Source organism: Polyodon spathula, chromosome 19, assembly GCF_017654505.1.
Source record: "Polyodon spathula isolate WHYD16114869_AA chromosome 19, ASM1765450v1, whole genome shotgun sequence".
Classification (NCBI taxonomy): Eukaryota; Metazoa; Chordata; class Actinopteri; order Acipenseriformes; family Polyodontidae; genus Polyodon; species Polyodon spathula.
In genome coordinates this window covers 2074989-2092163 of record NC_054552.1, presented here as the reverse complement: position 1 = coordinate 2092163, position 17175 = coordinate 2074989, and the positions used below count along the sequence as shown (strand labels likewise).

Genomic DNA, 17175 nt, shown 5'->3' with positions numbered 1-17175 from the left:
ATATCTTGAATTGAATTTGAGATATCTTGAATTGACTTCCTGTCCGGTCTGAGATATCTTGAATTGAATTTGAAATATCTTGAATGGACTTCCTGTCCAGTTTGATATATCTTGAAATGGGCTGGAACTGGAAGAGAGTGTGATTGTAGGTTTAAATAGTATCGAAGCCTTTTGTTTTTACAGGCTATTTTGGAGGCCATAAAACTCCACAGAAGAAATACTGAACCCTTGCTGCCTGTCCATTGAACAAACCCGCATTCTTACAGCTGTGTTATAAGTCCCCCTATCCACAAGAGAGAGCACGTAAAGAAACCACTGATCGATTTTACACTATCAAACATGGCTCATGTGAATGTCCTAAAGTAGAGATATTAGTTTTTAGACTTTGAAATGGCGGGGGTGTCGGCGAGATTTCTGTTTTATCCGACCCTCGCTTACAATGTTTGTATGTTGAAAATATCGGCGAGAAGGTGGTTTGACAGAATAGATCAAACCGTGATTCTCGGAGCTCTGCCTTTTAAATCGATGACGCAAGAGGTAATGTATTGACTTTAGTGGGGTGAATTGACATTCGGTTACGCGACAGTGTGGAATGTTTTGCTCGGCATTTTTCAAGAACAGGTTTTTTTTTGGGGGGGGGGGTAACTGCATTTCCAAATTAAAACAAAATCACATATATAGAGAATAGTGAATGGTTGTGAAAGTTGCGGGAGTAGTCGATATGCTACGTTTCATTTTTCAAATGTACAAACGTTTAGCTACAAGAAAATACAACCTGTATTGCTATCGGTTCAAATGTACAGCTGTTGGTTAACTGAATATTTTGCATTTAGGGTGGAGCCACATCTATGTCCAGTTTATTCAATGGTATTTTTCAGGGATAAGAAGTAGCACCCCCGTACAATTCTTGCACATTACTCTTACATTTCTCGCAGCTGGTGGAGAAGGAAAACGTGAAAGGCGTCATTACCATGAATGAAAAATATGAGACTAAATACTTTTGCAATACTGCTCAGGTAAGATCCTGATCCTGTTTGGATTAATTTGAAATATCAAATGCAATTCTGCTTTTCCATACGGTTCATGAACCACCCTTGTTTTCAGTTTATAACCAGGTAATGATTTGGCTAAAATTTGGCCTTTGATGAGTTTGGTGGCCGAAGCTGGCAATTCCACTCCTGTGCTGAATTGTTTTAAGTGAACCAATTAAACCTCCTTCCAGACCCGTAGTAGTTCATTCTCTCATTTTACCCATTAAACCTGGAGTGGAATGGCCCTCCTGGACTGTGATTGGACATTCCTGCCTTAAGGGGTATTGATTCTCATAGTCCACAGCACCTACAGTCCAAGTCTTTGCTACAGCCGTGTCTTTAATTAATTTTCTTGGAAGTATAAAATGGCTTAATACGTACCTAATAAATCTGGGAAGTAACGTCACTCCAAAACCAAATTTTCCTAACCTTTTTAGAGATCAATCTAAAAGAGTAAGTACATGCTGGGATGGGAATAAGACTTCCATTGCATAGCAGTTTGATCTGCTCCAGGCTTCACTATGAGTTTAATAAGACACAATTGACCTTGTTACCTATACACTGGCTAATCAAGCTTGTATTAAAACCTGGAATGGGTGCATATCTCTCTCTCTCTCTGTTTCAGGAGTGGAAGTCTGTGGGAGTGGAGCAGCTGTGTCTGAGCACAGTGGACTTCACTGGAGTTCCCAGCCTGGAAAATCTCCACAAAGGAGTTGACTTTGCCCTGAAGCACAAGGAGCAGGGAGACAGTGTGTACGTTCACTGCAAGGCTGGCCGATCGCGCAGTGCCACTTTAGTAGCTGCATATCTAGTAAGGGTGAGTACAGAGCACGGAACACATCAGCAGCAACAACAGCCCTAAATCTGACTCTTAATTTACAACTATAGGCCCGATATTCCACAGTACGCAGTTTGATTAAGGGGGAGATTATAGGCCTGTGTCCTGTTGGTCTCGTTTCTGTGCTGTGCTTGCAGTATTGGCCAGGGTTTGTCAACTCCTTTTAAAGAATGTAAAGGGTTCAGTCAAGCCCCCCTGGTTCTCCAGTCTTTGTAGCTCTAAGCATTTGATTTGTGATTAACACTAAACTGCAGCTTCACTGTCTTGCTGCCTGTCTTCCCCCTGCAGCTGCACTGCTGGAGTCCAGAGCAGGCGTGCAGTTTCATGGCGTCCGTCCGTCCTCACGTCCTCGTTCGACAGGGACAGCTGGAGGTGCTGCACCAGTACCACGAGCAAGTCTGTACTGCAAAACCTGTGTGACACTGGACTGATCCTCCATCAGAGAAAGATACAAGAGTTGAGCAAAAACAAAGGAGAAATGCCTGCCATTGCACTGAACAAGGATGTAGGGTAACTGCGGCTGGGCAGGTCAGTCTGCAAAGATAACCATTCATCTGTGATTTACAGTCACTGGTGTCTGTCTATCTCTGTATCCTGCAGTATACCCCTATATATATATATATTACATTTTTTTTTTAACAGCACAGTGATTTTGTGCATGTTTAAGAGTGAAGGTGGGGGTACAGTTGGTTCAGTGGCAGCTTCTTAGCATGAAATGTCATGGGCAGAGTTCTCAGGCATCATTCACTTTTGCCTTGTGCTGAATATTCTTCATACAGAACTATACTGGTATTAATACTGGACAGACAGGATTTTGACAGTAAGGTGGGTTTACTTGCCAGACCGGACATAATCAAGAGGAACTGAAATATGTAGTTAAAATAAATCAGCCAGCAACTGTTAATACTCTGCCAAAAATACATAATACACTGGATATATATATAGATATAGATAGAGAGATAGATAGATAGATAAACATTTTATTGATATATTTAGCTATTCTGTAGTGAGAGAGTTCTGCAGACATATTTTAGCACTGTGGCTTGTTTCTTATATAATTGTGCAGGGCAAGGCATCTCTTTCTAAGCCAATCATGTATGGCAAAAATGTATCCAGTTGTTCTCAAGGCGGGTTTGTGCAGGATTGTTGAATGCATCTAGCATCTTCCCTGCTGCATGGAGAAAATGGGTTCTGGTTTTCATGCCAGTGGCACCTTTTGTTTGTACAGAATAAACCTCGGGCATGTGCACCCTGTCTTTTAAAAACTGGGTGGAGGAGTTGTATTCAGCAGCATGCATTGCACATTTAACAAGTTAAGAGCAGAAGAATACATGTCAGGAGTGGTCTGACTTCTAAAATCTTTAAGGTAGGTAGATACATAAAGTTCAAATTATTTTGTGATATATAATATGTTCTGGCCAATAGGTTATTTTATTCATTCTGTGTTTAATCTGGGCATTGACTTGGTTTACAGTAAATAATCCATCCATGCATTATCACAAGTACAGTAGAAATTCAAATAACTCATGAATGCATGCAAAGACATTATTGTGCAGCTTTGCACCTGCCACTGGGGTTTTCTACCTTTTTTCAGTTTCCCTTCTCTGAGAAACCTGCTTTTTAAATTCCTGTAACACCTGTCAAAGTTTGTTTAATTTGACATTTCAGTCTGCCATTGCTTTAGCCTGTGTAACCGTTAAATCTTCAGCTGTCGATACACGTTTTATTTATAATGCACAAGTAATTGTGCTTGAGAAAGTGCCACTATGCTGTATCTATGCATGTAAACTATGCTGTTGCCAACTGACAGTCCTGGCTCAGTATTTTAAGTAGAACATAAACTGAATGGCAGAGATTCACTTTAACTTCTGTCTCCAGCTTTGGCTTTGTCTATTCTTGAGTTAATTTTTAAGATTTTAATTTCCTATTTTAAGATGCTGACAGAGTACTTGGGAGCCTTCTGGCTGAATCAAGCACACCTCATTTCTGGTAAATATAGTATTTATCTGATAGAAAGTATTCAGTAAGTGTTGCTATATTTCCATGCTGCAATCTGGGACAATAATCCAACCCCTGAGCAGTGCTTGTCATAAAAAAGAAATAAAAGAAAGCACAAGTTGAAGTCTTGCCAATTTGGCCACTTGATTCTCAAGTGTGACTTTTGTGTAATATCCCTGCAATGGGAGAGGCTTTAAAATGATTAATGCAATTTTACCACTTGTGTTCTATCGCTGTTAAAATGAAATCTGCAGGCAACAGCATTCGGTGAACTGCTACACAGACGTACAACAAAACTACAGTCGCTTCTTAAGAATTTCAGGAGAGTTCTCGTGTCCAGTCGTCACACCTGTGTTTACTGTACATCAGTAGTGATGGTAATGAAGTTATATAATCTCTTATCCGCCAGATGCCTTGTGTCCTAATCAACCAACATGTGAAAAGGGAAAGTACAATTGTATGCACTCTCTGAATTATCACCTGCCGAAAGTCTCGTATACAAACTACAACCACTGATGCGCTGAAGTAGAAAGTTAAAATTTCTAGGGGGGTGTGGGACAGTATGTTAAAATATCTCTGATTATTGTAAATCTGTAACCTGCCAAAAGTCTTATCCAAAACAAAACCAACAGCACCCAAAAATAAACAGGATAACTTGGTTTAAATGACCTCTTTCTAGATCCTCGAGCAATACCAAAGGAAGGTATTTTTCAAAAACTAAGATCTGTCTATCCATGTGGTACTGTTCATAAATGCAATATAATTTCATTGTTACTGTCAATTGTATTTCATTTAAATTATATGTACACACTACTAATAACTATTTGAGTCACCAATGTAATATCTTCAGTGTTATGGAAACTCTTCTGGTAAAATGTAACAGTAGCTTTCCCTGTTACTTACGTCAATAGCTGACTATATGTGGATTTGGCTAAATTTCAACACACCCTAAACAAAACGTGCTTCACCTCCAGTGCAACACCTTAAGATACACAAGGAACTGAGCGGCTGTTCAAACAGCTTCTTCTTCAAATGCATTTGAGAGATACTCCTTTATAAAGAGAAAACAGACCATTTGGATGTCTAGGCCCGACCTGTCCATAAACTGTAAAACATGTTTGGTGCACCTCATTGCAAAAGTGAGAAAGGCACAAGTCTGTTGTACCTTGAAGGGTTAAGACATAAAAAACATTTCTTGTAATGTTGTGAACTGCACAAAAAAAAAAAGTCATAATGAGAGAAACAAATAGGGAGGGATATATATATATATATATATATATATATATATATATATATATATAATAATAAGCATTGGAAGCAAAATTAAGTAATTATAGTATTCTTTTACTGTGAGACTTGCATGCATGTCACACACGCACACTCCATGATAATAAAAAAAATGATTCCCTCTTCACCAAAGCCCATTTAAACATGCCCATTTTATATCACTTGATAAAGTATTTCTCAGAATGAAAAGACACAAACTGTATCTACCCCTAAGTTAACACTTGACACTACGCACCTTCCTTCCAGGCCTACATCTTGGTGAGGGCACAACACGCCCTTTAAACATTCATACATTTAGACCATCGTTTCGATATGATGTCAAAGCCTTTTCCTCTTCGATTACACAAAGACTGCCAAAGAACTCGAAGTGCTTCTCTAAATATGCAGCAGGAACGGCTGTGGAAATGGACTGTCCCTCACCTGACTATTTAATTATCCCCACACCCAGGTGTGCTCTGCAATTTATAGAAGCTCCATCCCCTTGTTGCAAATCAGTTTCAGTAAGATGGGCAAGACAATAGCTCTTAAAAGGTGCTTGGTTGGCTGGAGCGTGTGTCTCCAAAACTGCATACATTACTCACACCAGGACCAGCCTCAAATGGAAGTGCTGTAAGTGGCCATTCTGGAATCTAGAGAACAGAGTTGACTGCAGATGTCAATCTCCTCTCAGTTGAAAGCAATCACGCGATTCATCCGTTAACTATTTAACACTACAGACGCCCCTGTTGCGGCTGTAAACTCTGACTGTGTTATGTCAAGCCTTTCTGTTTTCGTTATTCAGCTCCAGTATATTAACTATAATTTCAATGTGCAGCTTCTGAGGCTGTAGCAGACATTGAGTCGCTTCACAGAAGCCATTAAAAGAATAAAGAGAATTGTTTTGTGCTAGGTTTCAACTGAATCCAGCTGTGTCCTAAGTGCTTCTTTATTGTAATTCCACTTGTTTGTCTTTTCTTAGCTCTAATGACACATTAGGCAGTTGTAGTAAATTGTGAAAATCATGAAAGAGAAACAAAAAAATATATAGGGTCTGCCATTAGGGTACTTTGACGGCCTAATGATGCTTACAAGAGAATAAATATGCCATGAAAATTGGTAAATTTTAAACATCACACAAATGACAAGCCTCAGATTTTGGTGCTGATGGAATATCATAATACACATAAGTTTGCATCAAAGTGTTGAGGTTGTCTGATTTAATGTACTGAATTAGTTACCCCAGACACTAAGCTACCAACAGCGGGGTTGGAGTGACAGGGATGAAAATAAATGATCTATGCTCAATAATCAGCATCTGTGCGTTATGAGGCTCGCAGTAAAAACGGGAACAGCTGGAACTAAGCTATGGAAAGAGAATCTTTTTTATTTCCCCCCACCCCCCCATCACTGCAATAATGCAAAGATCACAGTGTGGGAAAATTTGAGAATCAAGAGTGGTGACTTTATTGTGCACCAGAGACAGAGCGCATGAGCAGGAATTGCACAGGCTAATGCAGTGAGACACACACACTGTTCCTCACCAATGTAAACTCCACCGCTCCGACAACAATACTGCAACCCCTACAAAACGGGAGTGGGGACATGTGGAGGAAGTAAATTTGTCTGTAACTGAACCTAATAAACAGTTAAATCAGATTAAGCTCCCAGATTCAGGAAAACAGCTTGTGGCATAACAATTCCTTCCATTAAGATGGGGTCAAGCCAACACAAACTGCCAGTTCGTCAGGAGGATTTTGATCCCCCTGATAACAGAGACGACGGAGGTGGCAGGGTTGAACTTGAGCGTGTTGGCGTCTCCCTTCTTGCACTTGTCCCTGAAGACATAGATGCAGCCGTTGCAGCTTGCCACCTTCCAGAAGGAGGGCATGCAGCTCCACACCTCGGGGAAGCGCAGCCGGGTGAAGCTCTCCAGCAGGGGGTTGTAGCACACCAGCGAGTCGCCCTCGGCCACAATAAAAATCAGGTCCTTGTGGGCGGTTGCGTGCATGCAGCCAGCAAAGGGGAGCATGTAGGGCTTGATGTGGCACTTCTGCGCAGCCGTGTCAAAGCACTGGATAAGCCGGGAGGGCTTAGTGAAGAAGTCCATGTCATTCTCCTCTCCACCTAGCAGGTAGATGGTGCCACCCAGGTTAACCCCAGCTGCTCCGGACACAGCAGTGTCCAGCTGGCGGGTTTCGGTCCACATGTTGTCCTGGACAGTGTAATAGATCACAGCGTTGGACAGGATGTCCTGCAGCGTCTTGCCACCCAGGGAGTAGATGGCATCCTCCCCTGGCACAGAGACCAGCGTGTGCTGCAGCCGGTCGCGGGGCAGCGGGGCGCAGCGCTCCCAGTCCATGGTCTGCATGTTGCACTTCCACATGCGGCGAGGGATGGAGCCTCCAACCACGTACAGATCGCCCCCATGCTTGCAGGCTGCAGTGATCTGGTGGCACAGGCTGTTCTGCCCACTGACGCTGATGACATCGTCTTCCGTGCAGTGCAGGGACATGGCCAGGGAGTGCGTGCGCGTCTCCTCCTTCCCGATCAGGTAGATGTGCACGTTTTCACCAATCTCCTGTTTTAAAAATACAATGAAACACAGTTTACTTGAATATACATTACATGCAGTAGTTTACCCATTTTAAGCAAGTCTATACGGTACCTTCAGGCTGTCCAGCAGCATGACAGAGTAACCCTCTCTTTCTTCTTTACTGTGGTTTATCCATGTTTCTATTGCAACGGTCGGGTTCTGTGAGCTTGGAACACCATCTGTAGGTTTAAAGAATTTTTATTTTTTTTTTAAACTCAAGCAGCAATTAGACTTTCAAATCAGACTTTTTTTCAACACATTTCATGGACCATACATCAGCACTTACATTGGACTTACAGTAACATTAGTAAAGTCCAAGATTAGTGCCAAGTGGGCCCTATGAAACTAGTTTGTTGAGACCCAAACTTAGATTAAAAAGAGACTTAATTATATCAATAAAATTTAAATGCGAGTCCCATTCGTCAGCATTGACACTATTCAAGTGCTATAGAAGGCTGATTTAAAAAAAAAAAATCTTTCATGAAAATGAAGAGATATAGTGTGTAAAGTCAGTTAGATGTTTTTTTTAAATATATATTTAACATGCTTCAAGTGCAAACCCTTGATGATGTCGGTGAGCAGGCGAAGAGGCAGGTTGAGGAACTCCTCTGTGTGGTGGAGCTGCACCAGATGGATCTTGGCGCAGTGCTTGGCTGCGGTGTACAGCTCCTGGTCGCTGTGCTGGTCAGCCAGCCACATCACCTGCAGGCAGCTCCTCACCTCCACCGTGCGGGCCAGAAAGCGGGAGCACTCCTCGAACAACGCGGTCAACTGGTACATGTCAGCCATCTCGTAGGTGTCCTGCAAGTCCTCCACCCTCAGCTTGATGGTCCCGTGGTAGATATAATCTACCAGTAGCTGAAAGACAGGGGCACTGACGTCCTTCAGCTCGATGCTGCGGTTGTGCGCCTCCTTCAGGTTGGAAGTGAACATGGAGCGGAAGAAGCAGCTCTGAGCCGAAAGCACCAGCCTGTGCAGCTGGAACTCCTTCCCGTCCACCGAGACGGTGACGTCAGCAAAGAGCCCGTCCTCCAGGCACAGGTCCATGATGCTCTTCACCACCCGGCCCGAGTGGGTCCGGTCCGTGAAGGTGTAGCTGAGGAAGTAGTTTTCCTCGCCAGAGCCGCTGACATTCAGCACCCCACTGTCCTCATTTGACTGCATCTGTAAATTCAGAGATGACGACAATAACAACAACAGCAAATAACAAAATACACAGCTCCCCCTTAAGTAACCTAGTACTCCCTCAATATTTCAAGATTCACTTTCTTGTGTAAGATAGAAGACAGTACTGTACATATTATTTGCATTATTAAGATATTAATATCTTATACATTAGCTCGTACAGAAAATCTGATAAATCATTGGATATTTAATGATACATTACATCAATTTCTTTATATATTAAACTAATTTCTTTGCCATTACTGCAATAACATTAATTACAGTCACACATTCCAAACATCACCAATTAACTTTTTCTTTGTTACTACTGTTAGAATTACCACAATTTAGAGAATGACTCAGTACATAAACACAAATACCAAAATAAAGCATCAAACTCATTCTGTTTACATTCCTTGATGTCAGTGGAAAAATAACCTAGGCAAAAAAATAAATAAATAAATAAAAACCACCAACAACAACGTTTATATGTGGAGAGGTGTTCTAGATTTGTTATTTGCTTCAATTATATGTATCAACAAATTCAGATTTATTCCAGAAACACACCACCACAGGCCGAACAGATTTCTAACAAAACACTGCATTTTATATTAGTATTTACTGTTTGCTAGGAAGTACCAGTGTGTGCCTCAAAAAACATGACGTACTAATCTAAATTAGGATAGATAGACAGAGTGTTTAAAACAGAATGCTGGCAGCACTAACAAGGTGTTATTGCATTTTACGCACATTTTTCTTCGCCAAATTACCTGGACTTTGGAAACCTGGCTGTTTTCTTAGTGTGAATACCGTGCGAGTATTTTAACGCTGTGGTCCTTCTCAATTATCAGCCAAGACGAGCAGAGGCGCACCACGGAGCGGCAAAGATAACGAACCTCTCCCAGCACTAGCGAGCGTGTAACCGTGAAAACAGGTCCGAGAAGAAACCCTCTCGACACACCGGCGCACGAAAGCGGCTGGCCCGGTTAGATATGGACGAGTTAACGTCTTCTTGGGTTGCGGTTTGCATTTGAGTCAGGGTGCATTTCCTCTCTAGTTTGGTTTCTATGACATCACCGTGAGCACCGAGTTCCGGCAAAGATGGCGTCCTCCTTGTGTCGGTTTGTCCGCGGAGGATTCAGCAGGAATTTCACTTGTAAGTCAAAACGATAAGGTTGATGACTAAATAGAAAAAGAATGCGGCGTTTTTTGCTTGCAGCCTTCTTTTGCTAAAAACGGGGCAGTATCGTGATTTTTTTTCAATTTATTTTTTGCTAAGGTACAGTTTCAATAATTGGTGCGGGTGACCTTTCCATGATATCGATTCTGCTGTTCTTGTGTGTCCTTTTCTACACTAGCAACGATAATGTGAAAGGGACAAAAACGAAACGCCTTTTCTGATTGATTAAAAAAAAAATCCAAATACACTGTTATTTGTTTGAAGTTGTAGCCGGAACATTCTGTATCTTTTGCTTAACGGTGCGCGTATCGGGTGGGTCGGCTACTTACACTTGAACACTTACCTGTGAGTGAATTCAAGTATTAAGATTACAGGGGAACCGGTCTCTCTCTTTATTTGAATCGCAAGAGCTGAATGCTGCATGTGACTGGTGGGCAATGCTTGCTTTGCTCCCAGTATACCCCATTAGTGATTGAATGCATTTGCTTTCTATATGTTTCAGTTGTCAGTCGCAGTCCTGCTCTGGTCCAGGCCAGGTTTGACAGCACAACCACAGAGACAAGACGTGAGTATCGCGAACAATTTCACATGGATTGGTTTTGGGCTTTTTAAATTGACCCTATGCATCTTATTTTTAAATATTTTAAGGTGTGTGTATATATATATATATATATATATATATATATATATATATATATATATATATATATATATATTATGTATGTATGTATATATATATATATATATATATATATATATATATATATATATATATATATACTTGATTGGCCACAACACAGTAAAATGTCATTGCATTTATATTTTTTAAATAAATGTAAAGCTGATTTATGAAATTACCACAACTATCACCTTTGTCACTTTGTGCATAATTGTACCACGCTAAGTTTCCAATTTCTATATCTTTTAAAAGTATTTTTAAAAAGCATGTGTAGTAGTTGTGTATATCCATAGAGAAACTTGCTGATTCATTACATGTCTGAGAAGTTTAGGTCCCAATCAAGCTAACTGAGTGTGAAATTTGACTTGTTTTCTTTCCTTTTATCTTACATATTCTGTGTGCAAAACAGAATCCTTTATTACCATACTTTATTTCAAGCATTGTACAGAAAGCTGAAGACACAACAGCTTAGAGTGCATGATATTTTTAACCCTAACATGCCACTTCTCATCACTGGCTTTGCTGCCTTGTGGATTATTTTATTGCATGAGAAACAATAAACACAAAAATAGAACTTCCCTGTTTTTCAGCGACTGTCAGGCCCAAGGATCAAGTGACCCATAACCAGCTGTCAGCGTTTGGAGAATATATCGCAGAGATCCTGCCCAAATATGTTCAGCAAGTGGAGGTGTGTTTCCAGATTCACAGCACAGAAACTAAGTGTGGTCCTGTACCAGTCAAGTTCTATATGGATTTTAAGATCCTTGTATTTACTTGCAAGCCCTTCATGGATTTGTCCCAGCTTTGCAGTGCCTTACGCACCTTGTCTTTAGTCCACTGGGGGAGGGGAGGGAGAGGGGGCTGTGTTGCTTGATGCTGTCACTGAGGGAAATTAGTTTGACACTTCATATAACACATAGAAATTGCATTAAATGGTATAACAACACCTGATTGCAATTGTGAAGACTAGGAACTAAAGGGTAAAGTGAAGAACGAAAGGTGTGTTTGTGTTGCACGTATAGGTGCTGATTTTGTGTTTCTTTCCAGGTGACCTGTTTTAATGAGCTGGAGGTTATGATCCACCCTGATGGGGTGGTTCCAGTTCTCCAGTTCCTGAGAGATCACACCAATGCGCAGTTTAAAAACTTGACTGACCAGACAGCGGTGGATGTGCCCTCTCGCCAGAACAGGTTTGAGGTAAAGCACAAGAAACCTTTTCGCTACCTTGGCTAAATTTTGTGCCATTCCTTGTGTGCAGTTACCTGCCTCTGTTATGCTGTTTTGCAATACATCCTGTCTTTGTTTTTTTAATTTCCTAGCTGATTAATCACCATGGGCATGTGGGTCAAATATCAAACCATAGTTATTGTTTTTTAAAAAAAGCCACACAGGAGTCGGTAACAGCAGGCAGGTGTTAATGCAGATTAATCCCATCTGACTTTGTCCACTTCCTTGCAGCTTGTATACAATCTCCTGTCTCTGCGATTTAACTCCAGAATTCGCATTAAGACCTACACTGATGAGCTGACTCCTGTGGACTCTATAGTCCCGGTCCACCTGGCAGCCAACTGGTATGAGAGAGAGGTGAGAATCACAGGGGTCTAGACAACGTTCTAAACAGCTGCAGATCCGATGAATCATTTAGTTCTGTGTTATTCCTGCTTGTAGCTTGAAGTAAGTATGATGTGTCCCATTCAGTCTATGTACAGTATATGAGAGAGATGGTTGAATGTATTTTGAAACAATTAAGGGAAAGCATTGTGGGCTTCGGTTCCATGTCACTAACTTTTTGGCCAGAGTTGTAAAATTTGAATCTGTCGCCATAGAGCAGTGAAAAAAACATGTCTGGACCTAGTTAAGGGTTTGCTTTTGCTTTACACTCCAAAACCACAATCCGTTTGGCTTCCTTGTTGGACGGATATGAAGAGACTTTTTAAATGTCATCTTTGTGTGGTGTTTCTTGCCCTCAGATTTGGGACATGTACGGTGTTTTCTTTGCAAACCACCCTGACCTGAGAAGGATTCTTACAGACTATGGTTTCGAGGGTCATCCATTTAGAAAGGACTTCCCTCTCTCTGGATATGTGGAAGTAAGAACTCTCTTATTCACTTTTTTTATTCGAGGCTGTACGTCCTGTTTTTCTTCATCCTCACAATCCCATGTTGAACATATAAGCTTTACAGAAAATATAGGACTAAACCATGGAATAGTCTGTAGCCCTGTAAATCTACATTTAACCGATTCAATGTTTATTCCTTTTGTGTAAAAGGTATTTTTTTCAATGAGCAAGTAGACTTGATTTTGTATTTTTAGTCATCCTTTTAGTCATTCACACAGTTGAATTATGGTGGTTTATGATGCATCGATACAAAAAATGATGGGCAATAGTGGGGATCTGTGATTTTAATAGAAATTGCTTTAACATAAAATCCTCCAAACACAACTCTGGGATGGAAATAAGACTGCAGTGCTCTATAAAAGTTACAGGGCTGGTTATTGCTTTCCTTCCCTGGCAAGTCTCCAGGGAGCTCTGGGTCATGGTAGTCTTGCAGCTCCTTACAGTGGTTTTACTATGAGTTAAATAAGACACTGTGGCTAATCAAGCTCGTAAAAAAACCTGGAATGGGTGCAGCGGCTGTGCAATGGGAGTGTTATTCCCCGATCTGGATCGTGCGCTCATGCCTCCTCTTCCCTCTTCAGGTGCGCTACGATGATGAAGTGAAGCGTGTGGTGGCTGAGCCTGTCGAGCTGTCCCAGGAGTTCCGGAAATTCGACTTGAACAGTCCGTGGGAGGTGTTCCCTGCGCACCGCGAGTCCAAGGAAACTCCAAAACTAGAATAAACCGAATCGGGATACCGGAAACGTCTCGTTGTGTCTGCAGAACCTCAGAGGGATGTGTGTGCTCCTTCCTGTTTCTCTGTCTCCGAAACAAACATTTATGTAAATAAACCCAATTGAGATACCTACCATGAAGTCAATCTGTCTTTCTATAGCTTTTCCCATCTTTTCACCCTTGCATGTGGTTTAGCAGGAAGTAGTGTCGTCTTCTTAGTAGTTCTTACTGACGTCACTACAATATTGTGTTTCTTTGCTTTTTTTTTTTTTTTATGTCTGAGCTGCGCTTCCATTCTAGATCAAGTCAAAGCATCTTTATGCAAGGGCCAGCGCCATCTAGTGTACAGCAGTGTATTGCCAGCAAATACACTGCAAAAAAAATAAAAAAAGTAAATTTGATCCAAAGCAGTTGAGCACTAGATGGTGCTGACATTTTCTTATGTAAACACATTGGCTGGTTTGGCCTGTTTACATACATTGTCTACAGCAGGCAGCTTCCGGACAACTGAAGAGCAGCTCCTCCACCCAGTGACACAGACTTATCAACTGAGTAATTGCATTGTATTTGTCAACCTAATAAAATGGCAAGGGTTACAATAAAAAATGACGTTTTTGAAGATACTTTAATTTGCATTATAGTGTGCACGGTGGAAACAAAAGCCTGTTCGTTCACAGAGAACGGCTAGTTAAGTAAACTTTTAGATGGCCTTTTTTTCTACCCTTCCAGTTTAAAAGGGCAGAGGAGGTTGGCCAGTAGAAAGTATTAATCGCAGACAGCGAGGGAGAGCTCTTACTTCATTCAGCATGTCGGCAGTGAAGCTGCTAAGAGTCTGCTTGTGAGTCAGCCTGAGCGCCTGTGGCTTCAGGGGAGCTAGAAAGAAGGAAACAGGTGGGCTGGTATTAAGAAATGCACTTGCCTTTCTCATACAGGTGCTATGCTGCCTGCCTATTGATATGCAGTTAGCTGGCAAGGAGGTTTACTGTGCACGATGACATAATAACGAGCTTAAATTACCAGGCTTTAAAAATAAAAAGTTTGTTGGAAGGAGCGTTGAATGCATGTGATGTTATTTATTAAACTTTCAAAAAGTTTGAAACAACTGGTTGATGGTTCAAAATGTGAAGAAAATAACCCTCAAGAACTTTTAGTTTAAGGCCTATGAAATGACGTTCCTAGCTTTGTAGCATTAACAGATTGTTGTGTTTTTGTTCTTAGCACTGTGTTCCCATCATAGTCATTTTCTTTTGTTATTATAAAACTGGCTTGCTCAAGTAACACATTATTAATAAATCAAAGGAGCAAACCTTTTGAGTTTAGCAGTGGGGAGATATTTATTGTGTGGTTTTTTTTTGTGATGAGACATTAAAAACTCGACAGAAATTGTAATTTGGAGTGCGCTAACACGGGTTGAATGAGAACATCATAAGAGTTGAAGTGTTGTGTATTTATCTACTAGAAATCTAGCAATTAAAAAAAAATGTCGGTCAAGTACTTTGTAAGGAGAATGAAAAGGCATTTGACATAACATGCTAATTTTAATAACCTTTAATGGAATATAAATTAGTCTATTAAAATGGTATATTCATATATGACTATTTATCAAACAATTTACAGGAACTATCCTTGCTTCGAACCCTCTTTCAGGTAGCTTTCAGCTTTATTTGACCTATTTTCTGTATTATATAACATTTCTATTTTCTGAATACTTGATGCATAACTCAGTAAAACCAACCCACTTTCTTTTTTAACGTGGCATATTCAGAATGAAAAAAAATAAATAAAATCCGCACAGAGCTCTCCAGGGTTTGTTTGTTTGTTTTCAGGGAGTCTTCTATTTTCATTAGAGATGTGTTCAGTAGCACTGAGGGAAAGCAGAAACCGTTTAGAAAGGTATAGCAGAGCAATAACGGTGTGGTTTGCTTTTACTGTATAGAAAACAGCCTGGCGTGTTACACAAACTACGTGTGTTGAGATCTCCCTCTAACAAATGTAAGGTAACGTTATCCTACAGCAGGGGTACCCAGCAGGCCGGCCAAGTCATATGCCAATCTATGTTTTTACTTGCATTCTCAAATGCTGTGAATTTTTCAGACAGCATCGCTCTTATGAGTGTGTGGTACGCGAGGGTGCAGTAGGTGTCGCTGTGCTAGTAAGTAGCAGATACAGAATGAAACTAAATAGTCAACAGCAATTTTAGCAGCTCGAAGGCAGAGAAGTTCAGTGCGTTGGGTGCTGTGGCCTGTTTTGTAAGCGTCAACATATCCCGTCTATGGCTAATAAAACAACCGTCATTAGTATATATACATAATACACAATTATGATGCCATTTTCAAACCTGCTACGAGTTCAGAAAATCGCACTTCTCAAAGACCCAGAAAACAATGACGAATGCTAGTGCTGCAAAGCCCATTTTGTTAAATAGCTTTTCCAAGCCAATTAAAAAAATATTACCCATAAAACATGTACTATTTTTGAAAAGACTAACGATGCAACGCGTATTAATGTTACGGTTGGTACTCTGACTCGTGTGAAAACACACAATATGTTAAGGTACTGTACTCATCCGTACAAAACTTCAGCAATGGCAGCACTTACTGTGCACAAAGCGTAGCGGTGAATAGATTGGTGATTAAAATGGTCAAATTCCGCGATCTAAGTCAGGCTTACAACACATGCAGTTGAAATGCTTTCTATCTTAAGCATCTGCAGACCACATTATGTGTGCGGATATTCGTTCTCCAAGACGAACATTATTAATTTTAATATCAGCGTTCTGTTCTGACTGATGCAAGTCTTTGCGTCTCTATCACTCTTGCTGAGTGCACCTGTAATTCAAGGCCCTTGAAGACCCGCCACTTCTCCCACTACTGTAACTATTAGCCGATTGGATGTAAAATGAATGTATTTTTTGTAAGGTGATTATATTTTTTAACTCGCTTGAAAGAGAAAACACAGTGGATTTTTCAGTTCAGTTTTTTTTTCTTCTTGTGATTCAGTTTTGTTTGCTACAATAAGCTTTGTTTTTGCAATGGTGAAACACAATGTTTGGCTCTGCTACGCAGGCACACAAGAATACAGTAGTTATACAAGTCTATGGTTATGGCATGGAAAGAACTCTTGCACTAAAAAATTAGTAAAACTTGAAACCTAGTGAAGAACTCTCAAACCAACAACATGTGTAAACACTAGATATGTGTAGCTCTGTGTTTGTTTGTCGGTATGGGGATGGGAGTGAAAGTGTGCTCCAGACCTTGACCCTGCTGTAACCAAGAATTCTGGACCTTCACTAAACTAATTGAGTACCCTTGTCCTACAACATAGGTAAGCATGAAATAGCGAGGTATGATAACGCATATTAATAAACATGACAAACCAGGGTAAAACTACAAAAGGAAAATACCATGCTACACTTTCATAAGAGAACACTTTTATTTACAAGCAGACTAATGCAACTGTTGCACCACTTTAAGAAATAAAAAAACAAACAAAAACTATTGTAAACAAATATAATTACACAACTATAGACTATAGCTTTTCTGTTTGCTAAATAATCTGAAAACCAGCCTGTCACAGTAGTATTTAAAGATCA

At 40.6% G+C, this 17175-nt stretch overlaps 3 protein-coding genes across 4 annotated transcripts; 2 read left to right on the top strand and 1 right to left on the bottom strand.

Moving 5' to 3' along the window:
• Positions 1–311: 311 nt before the first annotated feature.
• On the top strand, positions 312–3991 carry LOC121294586 (phosphatidylglycerophosphatase and protein-tyrosine phosphatase 1-like). Its single transcript, XM_041218425.1, has 4 exons — positions 312–537; positions 936–1016; positions 1657–1848; positions 2158–3991. The coding sequence occupies exons 1-4, from the start codon at positions 391–393 to the stop codon at positions 2287–2289; spliced, it is 552 nt and encodes a 183-aa protein (XP_041074359.1). The 5' UTR covers positions 312–390; the 3' UTR covers positions 2290–3991.
• A 1204-nt stretch (positions 3992–5195) lies between these two features.
• On the bottom strand, positions 5196–9749 carry kbtbd4 (kelch repeat and BTB (POZ) domain containing 4). Of its 2 annotated transcripts, none has more exons than XM_041218422.1 (4): positions 9661–9749; positions 8287–8890; positions 7799–7905; positions 5196–7711 (listed from the first exon to the last, which is right to left on the bottom strand). In XM_041218422.1, exons 2-4 carry the CDS (start codon positions 8888–8890, stop codon positions 6851–6853), a joined length of 1572 nt encoding a protein of 523 aa, XP_041074356.1. In that variant the 5' UTR covers positions 9661–9749; the 3' UTR covers positions 5196–6850. The 2 variants fall into 2 exon arrangements, with proteins under 2 accessions (XP_041074356.1, XP_041074357.1); XM_041218423.1 differs by having other exon boundaries at positions 9641–9721.
• A 162-nt stretch (positions 9750–9911) lies between these two features.
• Positions 9912–13716, top strand: LOC121294584 (NADH dehydrogenase [ubiquinone] iron-sulfur protein 3, mitochondrial-like). The gene is made up of 7 exons (XM_041218424.1): positions 9912–10046; positions 10573–10635; positions 11340–11437; positions 11797–11946; positions 12208–12333; positions 12720–12839; positions 13451–13716. The coding sequence occupies exons 1-7, from the start codon at positions 9992–9994 to the stop codon at positions 13589–13591; spliced, it is 753 nt and encodes a 250-aa protein (XP_041074358.1). The 5' UTR covers positions 9912–9991; the 3' UTR covers positions 13592–13716.
• The last annotated feature ends 3459 nt before the right edge of the window (positions 13717–17175 follow it).